Below are 19,060 nucleotides of genomic sequence, written 5' to 3' on the forward strand. Positions count from 1 at the left end.
TTTGATATTTGTTTTGAATTTTGGTAATCCTGGATGCAAGGATTTCTCAAGCCAGCTTAATTTAATTTATTCATGAGTTGAAGATAATTCTTTCCTGTATTGGTAGCTTAAGCTCGAGCAACTAGCCGAAGAAGGTTGGGAGTACGCGCCGTCTTTCTTGCATAAGTTCCACATCAAGCCACACAAGCGAGACTTCGTCCGCCGTAAGCGCCTTCTGCGCAAACTCAAACCAAATGGGTCCACGCTACCTGAGTTGCCGCCAAAACTCTGCATCAAGCTCAAGGTGAAAGAGAAAAAGGTGAGACCCGTACGAACTGACTGAATATGTCCAGCAGGCGTGAGTTTAATATGTAGTAACAGAAAAATGCATGGAATTGCGAAATTCCAATTGGGTTAATTTTGAGCGAGTGTGTCGTTCACAAATCTGTTGGTCCAAGTTCATGGTTTACTGTCACCGCCTCTGAATATAGTCTGTCGAAGTCCAACGAAAATCAATGTAGAAAGAATTTGGCAATAATTAAAACAACCAGTACAATTATCTGAAGAAAGATTGTCCGAATGAATTGACCGGTGAAAGCGGCAAATCAAGGTAAGTCTACCTTGCTCGATCGCATAGCAGCTTGTATGAGTATGACGTGACTTCTGTCGCAGAAAAAGAAAAAGAAAAAAGGATCTGACGAGAGAGAGACGCTCATGAGGGAAGAGGAGCAGGAAGGCCATCTACCGGTCGCACCACGCATGCTCGTGGAGTTCAGAGGTTAGAAGTGTTACGTCACGCAATGGTTCTATAGTTCTACCCCCCTCCCACTATCTTGTTTTGCACTGTACTACGCTAGAGCTGGAAAGGAGAAGCCGGATGACCCGCGCATCCAAATAAATAAACAGATTAAGATTGGAGTTTCATAGCAGACTTCCACAACCTCACCTCTGTCTACTCTAACCTAACTCTAACCTCTCCAACCCTAATTGACGTTTTTGTTTACCGCTCCAGAGCCATACAAATTTCAGTTGTGGGTGTACATGTACCAGGCACGTGATCTGCTGGGGTTGGACGACTCAGGGATGAGCGGTAGGTGCCTTGTCGTCAACTGTAGAATTGTCTTTATTTTGGTGTCATCATCATCATCATCAAGACTACGCTGACATATCTCCCTATACAGACCCGTATGTTCGAGTGTGCTTCTCAAACCAAAGCCAGAAGACGGAGATGCGTGCGCAGACCCTGTCCCCCAACTGGGACCAGACGCTTGTGTTTCGTCAGGTCGAGCTCTGCGACAGGTGGCACAACATTAAGCGCTACACGCCAAGCGTCGTCATGGAGATCTATGACAAGGACCCTGTGGTAAGATAAACGTCACACATTTACCATAAAGCTATGATCTGTGACGAAGACAATATAGGGTGTCGTCATGGAGATTTATGAAATGACCAATATAGGTGTCGTCATGGGGATCTATAACGAAGACAATATGGGGTGTCGTCATGGGGATCTATGACGATATCAATATAGGGTTTCGTCATGGGGATCTATGACGAAGACAATATGGGGTGTCGTCATGGGGATCTATGACGAAGAAAATAGGGGGTGTCGTCATGGGGATCTATGACGATATCAATATGGGGTGTCGTCATGGGGATCTATAACGAAGACAATATGGGGTGTCGTCATGGGGATCTATGACGATATCAATATGGGGTGTCGTCATGGGGATCTATGACGATATCAATATGGGGTGTCGTCATGGGGATCTATGACGAAGACAATATGGGATGTCGTCATGGGGATCTATGACAAAGAGAATATGTGGTGTCGTCAAAGGGATCTGTGACGATATCAATATGGGGTGTCGTCATGGGGATCTATGACGAAGACAATATGGGATGTCGTCATGGGGATCTATGACGAAGAAAATAGGGGGTGTCGTCATGGGGATCTATGACGATATCAATATGGGGTGTCGTCATGGGGATCTATGACGAAGACAATATGGGATGTCGTCATGGGGATCTATGACAAAGAGAATATGTGGTGTCGTCAAAGGGATCTGTGATTGCAGGGGAAGGACGATTTCATGGGTCGGTGCCTGATAAAGCCGCTACTACAAGATAAAGACGGGGCTCATCCTCCGTCGCTCAGCTGGTACACGGTGCAGAGAGGAGACTCTACAGCCGGAGAGGTGTTGGCCGCGTGTGAGCTATTCCTGGTAAGTCTGTTTCGGTAATTTGTTAGCCACAAGAATCTGCCGACTGCAAATATTTTATTCTCCTGATTTCAAAACTTGTCTACTGATGAAATGCACAACCGACGTTAATAAGGCGCCATATATCGCTTACCCTCGGTAACACAACATGCAATATCAAGTCCGTGACAACAGTTTTGCATGCCTGGTCACGTAAGCTCGACTCTGCATCAGTCACGTGAGCGTGCTGCGGCAGCGGTCACGTCATCTTCACTTGGCATCGGTCACTTAGGCGTGATTTCGCCTAAGCTTTTACTCGGCATCGGTCACGTAAGCTTGACTTGGCATCTGTCACGATAACTTCCCTTGATATCTGTCACGTAAGGTTTACTCTGCATCAGTCACGTAAGTCTAATTCGGTATCGGTCACGTAAGCCTCACTCGGTATCGGTCACGTAAGCCTCACTCGGCATCGGTCACGTTAACTTCATTCGATATCAGTCACGTAAGCTTTACTCGGCATCGGTCACGTAAGCTTTACTCGGCATCGGTCACGTAAGCTTGACTCGACATCGGTCACGTAAGCTTTCCTCTGCATCAGTCACGTAAGTCTAACTCGGTATCGGTCACGTAAGCCTCACTCGGCATCGGGCACGTAGGCTTTACTCGACATCGGTCACGTAAGCTTTACTCGGCATCGGTCAGGTTAGCTTGACTTGGCATCGGTCACGTAAGCCTCTCTCGGCATCGTTCACGTAAGCTTTACTTGGCATCAGCCACGTTAACATCACTCGGCATCGGTCACCTAAGCTTTACTCGGCTCATTAAGCTTGACATTTGGATTATGTATTGAAAAGTCGAACACTTCGCATATACAAGTGCCATTCCAAGAATTACACGTTTAAAAAACTTTGAATATTTTTAGGACGATGGAAAGAATATCCCATCCCTCCCCTCCCCGAAGAATCCCAAGGCTCCCCCTGTGGATTATATATGGCCTGTACGTGATGCACTTCGGCCGCAGCTGCGTAGGATCGCTGTAGAGGTGAGAATGGCGTCACCAAATAACAAGTCAGACCTCCTTTATAAATCCCCCTCCCTCCCTTCCCCTAACTAATAAAAGGTAATGTTTTTCTTTTAAGTTTGTATTCATATCTTCTTCTTTTAAAATGACATAGACCAAGGAAAAAGTATAAAGGAAATTGGCATTCTTGATATATGGCTGTCGTATCCTGTAAGCTGATCAACCGTGGTATATGGCTGTCTTGTCGTATAAGCTGATTAACCGTGTTATATGGCTGTCTTATCGTATAAGCCGATCAACAGTGGTATAGGCTGTCTTATCATATAAGCTAATCAACTGTGGTATATGGCTGTCTTATCGTATCAGCTGATCAACTGTGGTATATGGCTGTCTTATCGTATCGGCTGATCAACTGTAGTATATGGCTGTCTTATTGTATCAGCTGATCAACTGTTGTATATGGCTGTCTTATCGTTTAGGTGATGAACTGTGGTATATGGCTGTCTTATCGTTTAGCTGATCACCTGTGGTATATGGCTGTCTTTTAGTATAAGTTCACCAACTGTGGTATATTGCAGTCTTATCGTATAAGCTGATCAACTGTGGTATATGACTGTCTTTTCGTATGAGCTCATCTAGGTGATTCCATCACACAGGTCCTGTGTTGGGGTGTGAGGAACATGAAGGCTTTCCGTGGAACAGACGTCAACTCCCCCATGGTGGAGTTTGAGTGGGGAGACAAAACATTCCGCTCGGGCATCATGGCGAACGCGAAGAAAAACCCAAACTTTCCTCATCCCATTCTTGACCGGGAAATCGTGGTAAGTAGCTTTGCACATGCGCATCTTTTTTATGTACATTTCAAAGACTTAGAATACAAAAACACCAACGAAGTCAGTATGAAATATCCAAATTGTTGTTATATATATTAATGTCCCCTCCCCCCTTACAGGAAATCCTGGATGAACTCCTGCTTTAGTTATATTTGTGATATAGTATGATATGGTGATTATGCTAATGCTTGCAATATTTGCATAATTCGTATAATGACGTGAAATTAATAGTTTTACGATGAAATGCTGTGAATATGATGCTAAGATTTTACCTTTCTGGACATACTCCTATCATTCGCAGACTCTTCCGGTAGAGCCGTACACCCCTGCCATGAGCATCCGGGTCTTTGATAAGCGCGCCTTTGGCTCTAAACCGCTGGTCGGCGTCCACTCACTGCCGTCGCTCAAGCATTTCGAGCGCGAGATCCCAAAGCCTGGAACACTCAGACCAGACAGAGGTACCTCTTTCATGGGATTTATTGACCCAACGCCATTTATATTGCGATTGTTCTGGCTTTTTTGGGGCAAAAGAAATGAAAAAAAAGACACTCTTGTTATTTCGTAGCTCAGTCACCTGCCTCACCCATGTCATTGACGCCAAGACAGGCATCCAGACGAGTCGCAACCAAGGCGGTAATGTTATCATCATTTCCATTACACCTTATTTATTTTACTGTAGTTACATTTTGAGTGTGTCTATGTTATAAATAGTCTCCGCAGCCGCTGTGGGGTCCTGAAACCTTCCCTATATGTGCTACTGCCTTCCCTTCTACGTTACACTAGGCTATGTTACGTCACCTTACGTTATGCCAAACCATGTCACTTGTTTTGAGACTGAGTCACGTGATTTTCCAGGGTGAAGAATTCGACTGGTGGTCTAAGTACTACTTCTCTCTGAAATACCAAAGCAAGCAAGCAAGACACGTGAGAAGGGCCAAGGCGGACACTACTGAATACTTCCTTGGACAGGTACCCTAGCCCCCCCCCCTTAGACTGACAAGACTAGTCCTTGTAATCTGACCAATGTTCCACAAGGACGTGCTGCATTGTGTGTTTAACTCTCGTAGCAACTTGAACAACTTCAACCCGCATTGTATTTTACAAGTATATAACAGATCTTCGGGGTTTGTTTTTCGAGCCAACACGCAAGTACATCGGACCAACTTATGTCTAAGACCCAGTTAAAGTCTTATACCATTTGTAAGTGCAAGGTCGTAGCAGGGCCCCTAATATTTAAAAAATATATAAGGAAATAACCAGTATGGGCGTGGCTATGCCCCCCAATATTTTCTTAATTTTTCTGTATTGTGTCCCCCCCAATCATTCGTGGCCTGCTACGGCTGTGAAGTGCTATATTCAGTCTTTTACCTAATGTTAGTCTTATACCCCTCTAAAATACCAACTGTGAACATGTTTTATTGCCTACCTTTTGCCAGTTGAAGAAGCAGTTTTCCGGTGATGACGGTAGTTCTGGGGACCACATGCAGTATTACGAGAAAAGCGGTTACGATGTGCTGACGGTAAAAAGGCTTCTTTTGATTTGGTGTTATAATTAAATCATGTTTACAATCAATCGGGCTCTGAAGGAGGGAAATTGAAACGCCCTTATTTGTCGGAGAAACAGGATTTTGGTAACCAGGAACTGGATTCGGGATAAACGGCTGCAGAAAAGGCGGCAGGATTTGGGAATGAAAAAGGCTGGGAAACGGAATTCAGACCCGACCTCAAGAAATACATGAGGCTTTACACCTTTCCACACTTCAGAAGGAAAAAGACGTGCAGTTTTTAAAAAAATATTCTAATTATGCAACTTTGATTGATGCAACTTTAATATTCGTGCTTAGATCTTTCCTAAAGAACTCGAAAAGATGGGTTACGAGGAGCTACAGGATTTCGTGTCTTCGTTCCCGCTGAAAAGAGGTAAAGCGAAACATGAAGACGAAGAAGACGAGGGAGTGGTGGGAGAGTTGAAGGTAAGACTTGACAGGTTGTAAGTAAGATATTTTCTTGATTCATCTCAATTACGTTCAACTTTTTAGGCGTCATTCAGGGTGTACCCGTTGGAGGAGGACACAAGACCTGACGATGTTCCACGGCTGCACGGTAGTCATCAAGAGACACACCGTAAATGGCCACTTAAGTGCATAGTCCGCGTCTACGTCATTTGCGTACGTTGCTACGTTGTCTATGCTTGATATGAAACGACTCAATGTTGCTAGTGCTATGAGGATGCGTGGTTTGACGCGCGCTGTTCGCGTGATTTGCGTTTGCTTATCCTGATTAACAAGTATTAGAATGTAATTTCGGTCCCAGAAAACTTAATATCAATGGTTTCGGTCTTTTTTTTCTTTAAGGGCATGGATCTTCAATCACAAGACACTGATGGTTTTGTAAGTTACTGTAAACTGCCAAGTAACCTCTCTGATAATAATTTAATATTAACACGCTCAAAATCTGAGGTTATACTTGTTGAATGAGGATGCATTGACGCCCCCCCCCCACACACACACACACAACAACGCCTATTTTCTTGTTGTTTTAGATAAGTATTATCAAAAAATCCCATAAACATCGTGGCGACTCAAGCAAGAAAGTGCATTTAGTGAAAATCCTTAGCGGGAACGTACCCCTCCCCCCTTACCCCCACTAAGCCTACTTCACACGTGACCTGTAACGGATCGATCAACCAATTACATTCAATTACATGCTGTCTTGCTTATAGGGGGATCCATACCTGGTAGTCAGCATCGGCAAGAAGGAATTCTCGACCCGCAAGGACTACAAGAAGAAGACACTTAACCCAGTGTTCGGAGAGTAAGTGTCATTCCTTTCAAAAGTTCAGTAATTTTGCATAATACTAGACAGTGAACTAGGTGCTATCTGCACTACAAGTAGTCCAGACCTGGGACTCTCTTTGCGCTCGACATTCTGGCTCGCGTGAAAGAGGGTCCAGTATTTATTGCATGCGCATGCGCGAAAATACACCGCATATATACTGTATGGCCTGGTTGCTTAGTTCAAGATGGCTGCGAAAGGGACGAGCGAGGGTTTATTTCAAAAATAATACGCTGATTTTGGTCGTGGGTAAATACTTGATTGTCAATCTTTTCTGAGAACATTACAGATGATAATTAGAGTCTGGAAAATATATCAGTCAAAGAGCTTTTCCGTTTTCGTTATTTCTTACGCTCGCGCTTTAGGCAATAGCGTCATTTCAGACGAGCGCGCGCTTTTTTGAATTTGATTTTCAATCACACTTTATCGCGTTTTTATAGAAAACAAATCCCAAGCAGTTCACTGATATTCCTTCACATGTACAAAACATTCTTTTCAACTTAGCGATGATCGATTTTCGGAGCTCTGCACTCGACAAGGTCTAGCGGGAATCGACCCTCCTTTGGCACGTCCGTTATTGCGCTCGCTCGTATTTCAACTTTTGCCGTGAAGGTCGCTGATCGGTACATGTTCGCGTATGCGCATGCAATAAATACTGGACCCTCTTTCACGCGAGCCAGAATGTCGAGCGCAAAGAAAGTCCCAGGTCAGGAATACACTACAAGGTGAAACGTTTCACTAGATTTTGGCCCTGCGGCGCTAAATACCTGAAACTTTGCTACTATTTAATATATTTTTTTTAGTACAGTGCAGCCCCTCCCTGTTTCTTTTTTTTTCTTTCTGAGGGCAGGGCCGTAACAAATACTACGCACATGCTCCCCGTCCTCCCCTATACCCAATGAGGTATTCTCTTGGGATATCCTATTGGCAATTTGGTCAGTAGGGCCACATACATCCTATCATCGCTGCTCATTGTAAACACATATTGATATGTTACGTTTATTAAATCTTTCATTCTTTATACTGGCAGAATGTTTGAGTTCCACGCATCCATCCCGTTATCCAAGGACCTTAAGATCACTGTCATGGATTACGACCGACTTTCACGTGACGACCTGATAGGCGAAACCACGATAGACCTAGAACAGCGGTTACTCTCGGGATACCATGCAACTTGCGGTCTGCCTAAGACTTACTTCAAGTAAGAGCGCTACACGTTATGCAAAACTTACTTCAAGTAAGAGCGCTACACGTAATGCAAAACTTACTTCAAGTAAGAGCGCTACACGTTATGCAAAACTTACTTCAAGTAAGAGCACTACACGTTATGCAAAACTTACTTCAAGTAAGAGCACTACATACCATGCAAAACTTACTTCAAGTGAGAGCGCTACACGTTATGCAAAACGTACTTCAAGTAAGAGCACTACATACCATGCAAAACTTACTTCAAGTAAGAGCGCTACACTTTATGCAAAACTTACTTCAAGTAAGAGCGCTACACGTTATGCAAAACTTACTTCAAGTAAGAGCACTACACGTTATGCAAAACTTACTTCAAGTAAGAGCACTACATACCATGCAAAACTTACTTCAAGTGAGAGCGCTACACGTTATGCAAAACTTACTTCAAGTAAGAGCACTACATACCATGCAAAACTTACTTCAAGTAAGAGCGCTACACTTTATGCAAAACTTACTTCAAGTAAGAGCGCTACACGTTATGCAAAACTTACTTCAAGTAAGAGCACTACATACCATGCAAAACTTATTTCAAGTAAGAGCGTTACACGCAAATCATCTGCTAAATAAAACACAATGCTTCCACTTTGCTTTTTTGATTTTATATAGAACGGAGTTGTTTATATATAGCTCTCTTGTTTTTTAATCTAGGTCCCTCTTTCTTGACAGTTTATTTGAATAGAGAAAAAAATATCCATGTACTCTAGCGATAGTAAAGAGAGCTGTTGTTATTGTATTTTATTTTAAAGTGATCCAAGAACATTATTTAGTTTGCCAATGAGCTGTGCATCATTTGTATTAATCTTTTGTTGCATGCTACAGAAAATATTCGCCACGTCACAAACCTGAAATGATTGCTTTTTGTTTTGCTAATAGGTCAGGACCTTATGCTTGGAGAGACAGCAAGACCCCAAAGGAAATCCTTCGCGAAGTCTGCCTCGACAGGGGACTAAACAGACCGGATTTTTATCACAAGGGAGACCAAGCGGTGACAGTAGTTGTTGGCGAGGACCAGTTCAACATAGAGGATCTGGGTGAGCTTGTTAAAGCACCTTAATTACTTGCCATTCATTATTAAAATTGGACTTCTTCATTCACCCGTTCATCCGAGGTAAACTCAAATCGCAGTGTCGTGTCAGCTAGAAAACACCCCTTGCACATTTCTCAAAAATAGCTGTTAAGTTAAAAGCGAGACCTATTTCATCACCTAAAATTTATAATAATTTACATTATCATCATCACCATCATCATAACAATTCATCATCTCGGTTATTTTTCATATAATCTTCATCATCATCACCATCATTATATCCCATTATCATAACCATCACTATATATCATTATCATAACCATCGTTATATCCCCTTATCATTTATTCTATTTGGCGTTTTTATAGCAAGTACAGTGATTACCGCGAAAGTAATTGTTCTTTCCACTAATTTTAATCATTGCACCATTTTGTATGTTTAATAATCATCGCCAATGGTCCATGTCATCATTATTTAAAGTGTTATGACAAGCGTTTATTAACTTCTGTTTTATTGTTTGATCAGATGATTACCAATTGGAAAGCAACGAGTTGGGATCTTCGGAGCAGAGGCTATCCCTGCATGCATTGCACGCCATGGGAATGGTACCCGAACACGTAGAGACGAGACCGCTGTACAGCCCACTGCAGCCGCGCATTGAACAGGTGAACTATGATTTTTATTTCTATTTTCTATTATATTTTTATTTTTTTAAAGTTCTTTATACACACACCTATCTACCATTCCTTAGCATTTCCACAAAGGATGCCTACAGTTCCCGAGAATCGCTCACAAAATGAGCCGGCTAGATGTAGAAATTAATATTTCATCTTTTTCACATTTGAGTTTATAAACCAATGAGAAATGCCGTGTGATATTCTATTCTTGTTAAATTCTAGGGCAAGCTTCAGCTATGGGTGGATATTTTCCCTTGTACAGAGGGCAGTATCAAACCACCGATAGAAATCGAGCCCAGGAAGCCGAAAGAGTAAGTACCCCGAAGTACTCAAAGCTTGTCAAGATGACAGAAATTGAGCCCAAGTTTGTCTATGCAGAGTGTAAATAAGCAAGTGCGGTATCCTTATCAGATCTGTACTTGATAACTGAGTGTTTTTAGTGTCTCGTTGCTCCCTTTTTGTTACGAAAGCCGCGAACGGAGAGGAGAGTAGGTTACAACTTTTTTGTTGTTTTTAATGATTGTTTATTAAAAGTACACTCTCGAGTACTCTCATTATAGCGGTTTCATATCGCACGCGCCCTTCGCCATTTCAAACTATTAGTGAGCGGAAATTTTACAGGCTGAAACTTGTACTCGCCAAATTAGCCCCACAATCAGAAAGGCCTTGCTTTGGGCTATGATTGGTCAAGAGCATATTGATTGGCATTGCACTACAGCAAAAGTCAAATAGTGCCTTAGATATTTTTTTTACGGCGAAGGCCGCGTGTGATCTGAAACTCCAATCGCTGTTTGATCGAGTCTTAAAGACCTTTGCTCTGTTTATAGCTTTGTTCTCCGCGTCATTATCTGGGATACGACGGACGTTGAACTACAAGAGACGTCAATCACCGGCGAGAAGATGAGTGACATCTATCTCAAGGGCTGGCTGGAAGAGATTGACGAGAAGCTAAAGACGGATGTTCACTACAGGTACCCCCTCTCCCCTCTCCTCTTCCCTTAATCCTATAGTAAAAGGGGAAATTCGGAATTTCACAGAACAGCGCTAAAACATCCCCAAATGCGCTCCAAATCGCTAAATCGTCCAAGCTCTGTCATTCAGCCGGTCATTCCAAATTACTCAGAGCTTGGGCTACCTGTGGATTCATGTATTTTATGGATTACTCTTTTCCTGTGCTAGTAAATCGGTCACGACGGGTTAATATCATTTATGCTGTTTTATCGATTCCGACAGATCTCTGTCTGGTGATGGAAACTTCAACTGGCGTATGGAGTTCCCCTTCTCTTTCCTGACAATAGAGAAGAAACTTCACGTGTCCAAAAAAGTAGGTCCATAAATAATAAGGCTTTAGTGTCCAAAAAAGTAGGCCTGAGCAAAGTGTTGTTTTAGAAACTATGGGGAAAGTTTGAAGAAGTTAAAGTTGACCCAAAGTGTTCCTTGTTTAAGAAACTATGGGGAAAGTGTGAAGAGGGTAAAGTTGACGCAAAGCTGAAGATACAGATTTGGGAAAACGACAAGTTCTCCCCTGACGACTTCTTAGGTAACTATAGCAATATCGTGATTATGTAGGCTGATATAGTCACTTAATGTTAATGGTTTGCGCGTCTTCACTGTTTACCTAAGAGGCTGGGTATGGTGTATTGTGGAGGGGCCGGGTTCGTGTGTATGGGAAGGGTTCTGGGGACATGCTACTCCCATTGAAATTTTGATGACTGTTCAAGCCATCCAACATTAGCCCCTTATTATCCTTTTTTTCGTATCCTACATTATTAGTTCTCGACCACCCCCTATCAGTCTTTGGAAATACCGACGCGACATCAACTGATGTTTGCTTAAAAAACGGTTTAATAGTCACGGAAAAAATAGATAAATAGGATAATGACAGACTATTTCCATACACTGGATAGGATACGATTCATCCAGTGGCAAGCGTTCTCCTCTGTGTCTTTTCTGTTTCTGTGTATTACCGCCTTATTTGCTGATTGTTATTTCCAAGGCACTCGCTCGCTGCCCCTGCATCGCCTGCCCAAGCCATGCAGCAATTCCCGCTGGTGCGGGACCAAGTACGACCCCGGCGTACGGCAAAACCCCGATGACGACTTCGTAGACTTGTTCACGCTACACACCCACAGTATCCGCGGCTGGTGGGCCTGCTGGCAACACGACTCGCCCAGCGGTAAACCGAAGGTACATTGGGGGCCTCATCTCTTCCTCTCTTCCCTCCCTCCCTCCCTCCTTTCCTTTTTCTGCTCCCTTTCTCATACCCATTCTCTGTCTTTTTATTCGCTTATCTTCCCACCCTCACCCTTCATTTCCCCGTCAATGTACCTCCTGGGTAAAGTTGATATGACTTGTTATTTACGTCCAGGGCAAAGTGGACATGTCTTTGGAGATTCTTACCGCAGAAGAGGCAAAGGCTCGGCCAGTAGGCCTGGGGAGAAGCGAACCAAATCAGCACCCTTATCTACCTGAACCAGAGTAAGATAACGAGCATTGCACGCAATACAACATCAATAAGAGGACATCATATAATACGTGCATTGTACGCCATACAACATCAATAAGAGGACATCTCATAATACGTGTATTGTACGCCATACAACATCAAGAAGAGGACATCTCATAATACGTGTATTGTACGCAATTCAACATCAATTAGAGAATATCTCATAATTCATAGGTTCACTAATTCTCTATTAGTTTCTATTTAGTAGCTTACAATTAAAATTCCTCTTTTTAGATACGCCCATTTTAAGAAACGTTGTTGGCGCTTTGCAGATGACAAATGACAATTCTAGGAACGATCATCGCAGTTTTGGGGAGCATTAGTTATTTTTGCAAAAAATAAACATGATAAGTAAACTAATCCCTCTCTTAGCTGTTCGATTCCCACTGCAGTCGAGCCTGGACTTTATTGTTGTGGCTTTCCAATGTAACACTTAATTGACTTTAGCTGTTGCTCTCTTAGTCGACCCAAGACCTCGTTCCTTTGGTTCACATCCCCCTTCAAAACCATGCGATATGTGGTGTGGCGCAACTACAAATGGTACATCATCGGCGGAATAGTACTCCTGCTACTTGTGGTGGCCATCGCTCTGTTTGTCTACAACGTACCGGTAGGCGAATATATAGTTATCAGGTTATGAAATAACTTGATAACTATATGTTTTATTGATATACCGCAACGCACAAGCCAAAGTCACATTAGCCTCCCTCGCAGTCTTTTTTAGGCAGGCGTCGCTCGCCTAAAAACGCCTGCGAGGGAGGCTAAAGTCACATGCTTGTCGGGAAAAATATATTCAACCCTAAGGGATAGCCAGAGTGGGCGGGCAGCAATTTTGACCCTAGAGAGAATAGTAGGCGTAGTAATTATGTTATCCTAGACTTAATTACTTCTAATTCAATATATTCAATTTTGAAAATGTTCTGTAAAATACAAGTTTGGCCGACAGCCGGATTGAGGCTCGCTAAAGGTGAAAAGACCTATGAAAACCTTTGAGGCTCCCACTTACTGGTAAACATAAAGGTTTTTTACCCACTGACACAAACTTATTTCTTTGTATAGGGCCTTTCAGCACGAAAACTCTTGGAGGTCAAATAGGCCATTGGACTATTGACTAGCGCTCGAGCTCAAATGGCGCACGGGGATTTCAAGTGCTATATGAAGGCGGTTTTCCACAAATGGCCCATTCAAGGGATTCGAAGAAAAAAGTAGTTTATAGCTGTTTTGCTACAGAGAAAACCTCGGTTTACCCAGTTGGATCTCTCTAAGAACATTTACTGACCACATTTTATACCTATTCCGCAAATAATCAGGTCATTTAAAAGGTTGTTATGGCAGAGCCGTAGCGGGCCACGTAAGATTGGTGGGACACAATACAGAAACATTAAGAAAATATTTGGGGGCACAACCACGCCCCTTCTGGTCATTTCCTTTTAATTTTAGTAAATATTTGGGGGGTGGGGTGGGGTGGGGGTGGTGCCCCAATAGTGCACCACCCTCTGCTACGGCCCTGTATGGGAGTAAGTAATATAGAGTCTCTCGTTGGCTATGCCATATTCGAGCTTCAATTGGTCCTCACAAACACAAGTCAATCCAATCATGTAAAAATATGTATGTAAAGAACTCTAAAGGAAATACAACTATTTAATTTTATAGCAATCAATCGGTAAAAGTAATAAATTGAAATAATTATGCTATAAGGATTGCAATTTATATTTTTAAAGAAATATATACTTATTGGTATGTTGTTTGGCTGCTCATACATGTCCGGCGGATATGTGCAGATTTCAACCTTGAGTGGCGCACTTTTTGCTAAAGTTACCAATTTTAGCATAGTGATAGTTTTTAATACCCCTTACAAGATAGGCTATAGAGCCAAGCTCAGTTCGGCTTTAATTTTTATTAATAATGGATATTGATTTGGCCGCCATTTTGAACCGGAAGTAAACTAACTTTTTCCAAAAAATAAAATAAACTCGCACATTTTAAGAAAGTTTACTTATAGACGAATAAAATATAAGTCAAAGAATGCATCTAACTAAAGCTTTCTGAAAGTAACCGCAAATATTTCATTTTTGTTACTTTTACGGTGACAGCGAACCGGAAGTAGTCAAGTATAATACTGGCACGCTTGTTTCACTTTGCGCCTTTCAAAAAAATAAAAATATCTTGTTTCAGGAGTAGTTTAAGGGAAACTTTTTACAAGATAAGCTATGGAGCCAAAAGAAAATCTGATTTAATCACGGATTATCTTGGGATATCAAAATGGCCGATAATTTAATCAGGAAGTGAAAATCACCAGATCACGCGTCGATACTCACTATTTTTGAAAGTCGTCAAATGAAATAAAAGACACATGTAGCCAGCCCAAGTATACCAAATATACACGCTCAATAGCTGGACAAAGAGACAAAAAAGAATAGACAAAAGCAACTGCTTATGTGACAAGCCTGGTGGGGATACCAAGAACCACGGGAGCGGGCCGCTCCACCTATTGACTTCAACGTCTGTAAACGACCGCAAGTGCTACAAAATGAACAGTTTGTAATTGTAGGAACCGTTAATTTGGCGGCCTTGGAAGCGCGCTTATCACTCTCCTTGCCTTTCTTCCTTATTCTACAGAAAAGTCAAAGGAGTATCTCTCCGAATAAATACTGGTAGAATTTCACGCATTTACTGGCGTGATACTGTATCCTGTTGTGCGGATAGGGGGAAAAGACAGTACTTGCTGTATTCCCCGAAGCCACAGATGCTTTTCGACAGTTAGAGTTCAGGTCAGTTGAGATAAAGGCAGTGTGTTTGGCAACACTTCAGTGTTTTCCACTGCTACTATACCACCGAACAAGTACAGAGAGTCGGAAGTAGACAAGGCAAGAATGCAGCTCTTCGTGAAGAAAGGAAAAGCATTTGATGTCATTCTACCGACGAAGGCAGTTCTGCCTCAGTATTTCCGTCTTTTTTGCAGAATGGACAACAGTTGCCGTAGCCGCTTTGGACAAACGCTACCAGAGCTTTTCAAGGCGTGCCAATAAGCCAAGAACTATATAGATGAGGAACCAAAAGCTATTAGATGCAAAATAGGCTGCCCAGCACGCTGCACTTGCACCCAAGCCAGCATGAAATGTTCAGCCCTTTGCAGCTCCACTGAATCGTATAACGATAAAGCTGTAAAATATCTGAACTGCATTAAATGAAGATAACAATTCTCATCGGAGCTTGTAATTACGTTAGACCGACGTATATAAACCACACTCTTGAGAACGTCCAGCCTGAGATTTCACTAATTTTTAACAAAATGCCGAGGCTCACATAGCAGGAAAACATTTTCTTTATTATTCAATTGGTGCACTCTTAAATGCAAAATACAACTGTCATTTATCGTGGCTCTATTAAAAAAAAATGCCTCATTGCTTATTCGTATATGCATTAAGCTGGTTTTATTAAAGTATAAAAACAGGTTTGGAAACTACTTCCGGTTTTGAAAAAGGTAAAATTAATAGCAGAAACCTAATCAGTTTTACCTTTTTTACAACTTAAAAGTATTAAATGGATTTCAAGAATTTTAAGTCGCAGGCAAGATGTGCATCTCTGTGCTTTCAAAAATGAAAATTTAATCTCCAGTGCAAAATGGCGACACTAAACCATATTAGTCGGCGATAAAAGCCGATTTTATCTTGGCTTCATACCTTATCTTTTAAAGGTTATTTCAACCTAAAACTGCAATAAAATTTGTGTTTTTAGAAGGCGCGGGGTGAAATAAACGTCCCAGGTTTTACTATCGACTACTTCCGGTTAAAGTTCCAAAAATGACACATTTGGGGGTATTTTCAGAAATCTTGGGTTTAAATACATTCTTTGACTTCCATTTTAGTCGTCTAGTGGAAAACAGTATCAAAATGTGCAAGTTTGTTTATTTTTTTAGAAAAAGGTAGTTTACTTCCGGTTCAAAATGGCGGCCAAATCAATACTCCTTATAATTGGAAATTAAAGCCGATCTAAGCTTGGTTCTATAGCCTATCTTGAAAAGGGTATTAAAAACTATCACTATACTTAAATTGGAAACTTTAGCAAAAAGTGCGCAATTCAAACACATATCCGCCGAACTCCCCCTGACTGCAAAGCCCTAGGCTCCTTAGGCTGATGGTTAACATTTGTTTGACACATTCATTACATCATTTTTAAGCAACTTTTACCTTTGTACTCAGATTTTTCCTAAATGGGTTAAAAGGGGCTACAGGATTTCGTGTTGTTCCCGCTGAAAAGAGGTAAAGCGAAACATGTTGAAAATAATTGGGATTAATCAAGAAAATATCTTACAATCTGTCCAGTCATACCTTCTCTTCTACCACATATCCCTCCCCCTCAATATTTTCATATTATAAGAAAATGACCAGTAGGGGTGTGACTGTGTCTCCCACCTCAATATTTTTCTAAAGTTTCAGTAATGTGGGGCACACACACATTTTCGAGGCCTGCTACGGCTCTGTTGTTTAGAGTACTACTATAGGTGAGGTTATAAGGATTTTAACATGATTCAGAAACGAAAATCTGGGACTTGAGATACCTTGGTAAGGCAATGGACATGTCATCTGCGAATCGAACTCGTTCAGTTATCAGCGAAATCGGAGGGTTTTCGGGTGTAATTCGCAAACTCGAGGAGTTATCGGGATATGGTTGGCGAACTCGGGGAGTTATCGAAATATGATCTAGCTGCGTGGTGACGTCAGTCATGAGGGGAACCTCTATACCCCCTTACTCACTCATACAGCACTCCACGATATGGCCGCTTTACAAAATCTCACTCTTTCAGAAAATTCTGACTTGAGAGGTGTGCGAATGGCATTATTCTTAAGTGCCTACATCTCAGAGCTAGACGCCATATTGAAAATTACCCAAAAAGCCCTGAGGGCGGGGTTACACAAGAGCATTTTTGCCTCAAAAAGTTGCAAGCATGGCTAGAAACAAAGGCGAAGAACTTATCAAGAAATTAAACTTAGAGCCGCATCCTTATGGTGGCTATTACAGGCCTTTGCATCGATCTGTAGAATGCGTGGCACCCGCAGATGGAAGAGGTCCTAGGTCAGCCACAACCTCGATTTATCTGGTAATGCAACACGGGGACATAGACCCGTGGCATAGAATGAAATCAGAAGAGACCTTCTTCTATCATAAGGGGTGCTCTCTACGGCTGTACATCCTTACAGATGACGGCAAACTCGATTCGCGTGTCGTGGGGGATGGGATGTCGTACGAAGATGCGTCTTTTGCTGTTGTTATCCCGGCGAATACATGGTTTGCAGGGGAACTTGCTCACGAAGACGCCGACTCGTATGGCTTCTTCTCAGTCTCTGTTAGCCCTGGCTTTGATTTTTCTGACTCAGAAATCGGTAAAAGTGATATGCTATGTGAATTGTATCCAATTCACTCTGAGATCCTAAAGCGGTTAGAGCTTAAACCGCAGCCGGAAAGTCAAGATAAAGATGAAAGTGCAGAATGAAGACGGTAATTTATCGAACAATTATCATAACATTTTACACCTAATAAGAATAGAGAAATGGAATTAAATCGTAAATAATATCGTCGCCTTCTGAGAAAGAGCTAAGTTCTTTTAAACAATACTGTATATGGTGAAACCTAGGAAATAATAATTATCTGACTAACCAAATAGTGTAAAGCCTGGTTTCCATAAAGTGGTAAAGAGGGTCGTAACAGTCGTCTAGGATTTGCCCCCCCTACCACCCCCAACCCCCGCATAGAACAACTACTCGTGTAGGTTAGGCAAAGTAAAATTATAACTTGTTTATCGTCCTGATAAGGTCAAAATAGGGAGCATGAGGCCCTTTTATTTATTATTTTTTATTTATTTTTCTCCTTGGTTTATCAAAGATTTGTACAATTCACAAAGGAAATTCCCCTGATGTTGCGAACAGGTAAAAAATAGTTAGAAAAAACCTAAGAACGGGAACGTCTGCCTTTATTTCAATGTCCAGGCATTGCTAACACACAAAATTTGAACTTCTGAGGAACAAACAATCAAAAAAGCATCAGAAATAATTAAATAAAAAATAATAACAATTTTGATGCGCCCTCGAAAAATGATGCGGGCGGGGACAATAAACATCTTTTTTTTACTTGGCCTCTGGGTAAAGATCTCTTGTTTATGGGCAGAATGCTGAAGGAGTAGCCCCATTGACTGCCAGGTGATAGATAATATTTTTTTGCAGACGATCGGCATGACCCTTACGACTGTTACGACTATATGGAACATGATCCAGGTTGTTTTATCCCTTTTGAGCATTCTGTTTTGGTGGTCCTATCAAGTAAAAACATCATTTCTACAGAAATCAGAAACAAATGAGAAACTGATTGTCAAATAACCAAAAAACTCACTGTGTAAAGTAAAATAAATAAAAATGCAACACTTCTAGTTGACATTGGGATCAATTTACAAACATGATTGTAATGGTGGTAGCGGACATGCAAGTTGTCTTTCACATTGGAAATTCAAATTGTCATGTCAAACCCAATGTTGTCAATACTTGTCTTGTCATACCTTATTGTACTATATTTTGTAAAAGAAATGTTTTTCGTTGGTTCAAAAAACTTGAGTTTGGGGGCAAAGTTATTTCCTATGGCAACTAAATTTTAAAAAAACACAGCTTTGTTTCTTGAGAACTTCATTTACATAACACACAAAAATCAGTAAATGAACAAATGCATCATTGTGCATATTTACAT

General features: G+C 41.6%; 2 protein-coding genes across 4 annotated transcripts in view; both read left to right on the forward strand.

Moving 5' to 3' along the window:
* The window catches only part of LOC5505385 (myoferlin), a 29,996-nt gene extending 15,931 nt beyond the window's left edge, over window positions 1-14,065 (forward strand). Inside the window, exons 34-59 of one of the 3 annotated variants that reach the window (XM_048728848.1) lie at window positions 107-298; window positions 652-757; window positions 992-1,069; window positions 1,161-1,342; window positions 2,058-2,204; window positions 3,106-3,225; window positions 3,861-4,025; window positions 4,339-4,495; window positions 4,603-4,670; window positions 4,893-5,006; window positions 5,474-5,557; window positions 5,882-6,010; window positions 6,077-6,205; window positions 6,392-6,427; window positions 6,760-6,851; window positions 7,903-8,073; window positions 8,991-9,148; window positions 9,668-9,807; window positions 10,042-10,130; window positions 10,647-10,790; window positions 11,053-11,143; window positions 11,266-11,359; window positions 11,816-12,006; window positions 12,188-12,297; window positions 12,788-12,935; window positions 13,385-14,065. In XM_048728848.1, the coding sequence (XP_048584805.1) occupies window positions 107-298; window positions 652-757; window positions 992-1,069; window positions 1,161-1,342; window positions 2,058-2,204; window positions 3,106-3,225; window positions 3,861-4,025; window positions 4,339-4,495; window positions 4,603-4,670; window positions 4,893-5,006; window positions 5,474-5,557; window positions 5,882-6,010; window positions 6,077-6,205; window positions 6,392-6,427; window positions 6,760-6,851; window positions 7,903-8,073; window positions 8,991-9,148; window positions 9,668-9,807; window positions 10,042-10,130; window positions 10,647-10,790; window positions 11,053-11,143; window positions 11,266-11,359; window positions 11,816-12,006; window positions 12,188-12,297; window positions 12,788-12,935; window positions 13,385-13,420 (3,171 nt within the window). In that variant the 3' untranslated portion in view covers window positions 13,421-14,065. Of the gene's footprint in view, window positions 1-106; window positions 299-651; window positions 758-991; window positions 1,070-1,160; window positions 1,343-2,057; window positions 2,205-3,105; window positions 3,226-3,860; window positions 4,026-4,338; window positions 4,496-4,602; window positions 4,671-4,892; window positions 5,007-5,473; window positions 5,558-5,881; window positions 6,011-6,076; window positions 6,206-6,391; window positions 6,428-6,759; window positions 6,852-7,902; window positions 8,074-8,990; window positions 9,149-9,667; window positions 9,808-10,041; window positions 10,131-10,646; window positions 10,791-11,052; window positions 11,144-11,230; window positions 11,233-11,265; window positions 11,360-11,815; window positions 12,007-12,187; window positions 12,298-12,559; window positions 12,717-12,787; window positions 12,936-13,384 lie in introns of those variants that run through there. The other 2 variants (XM_048728849.1, XM_048728850.1) reach the window with 2 other exon arrangements.
* Window positions 14,066-17,084: 3,019 nt separating this feature from the next.
* LOC5505387 lies at window positions 17,085-18,749 on the forward strand. Its single transcript, XM_001626190.3, has one exon. The coding sequence runs from the start codon at window positions 17,274-17,276 to the stop codon at window positions 17,817-17,819; it is 546 nt and encodes a 181-aa protein (XP_001626240.1). The 5' UTR covers window positions 17,085-17,273; the 3' UTR covers window positions 17,820-18,749.
* The last annotated feature ends 311 nt before the right edge of the window (window positions 18,750-19,060 follow it).

Source organism: Nematostella vectensis, chromosome 6 (genome assembly GCF_932526225.1).
Source record: "Nematostella vectensis chromosome 6, jaNemVect1.1, whole genome shotgun sequence".
Classification (NCBI taxonomy): Eukaryota; Metazoa; Cnidaria; class Anthozoa; order Actiniaria; family Edwardsiidae; genus Nematostella; species Nematostella vectensis.

Excerpts from the sequence above, each read along its gene's own strand:
- LOC5505387 (XM_001626190.3), top strand. The coding sequence starts at position 17,274 with ATGGCTAGAAACAAAGGCGAAGAACTTATCAAGAAATTAAACTTAGAG.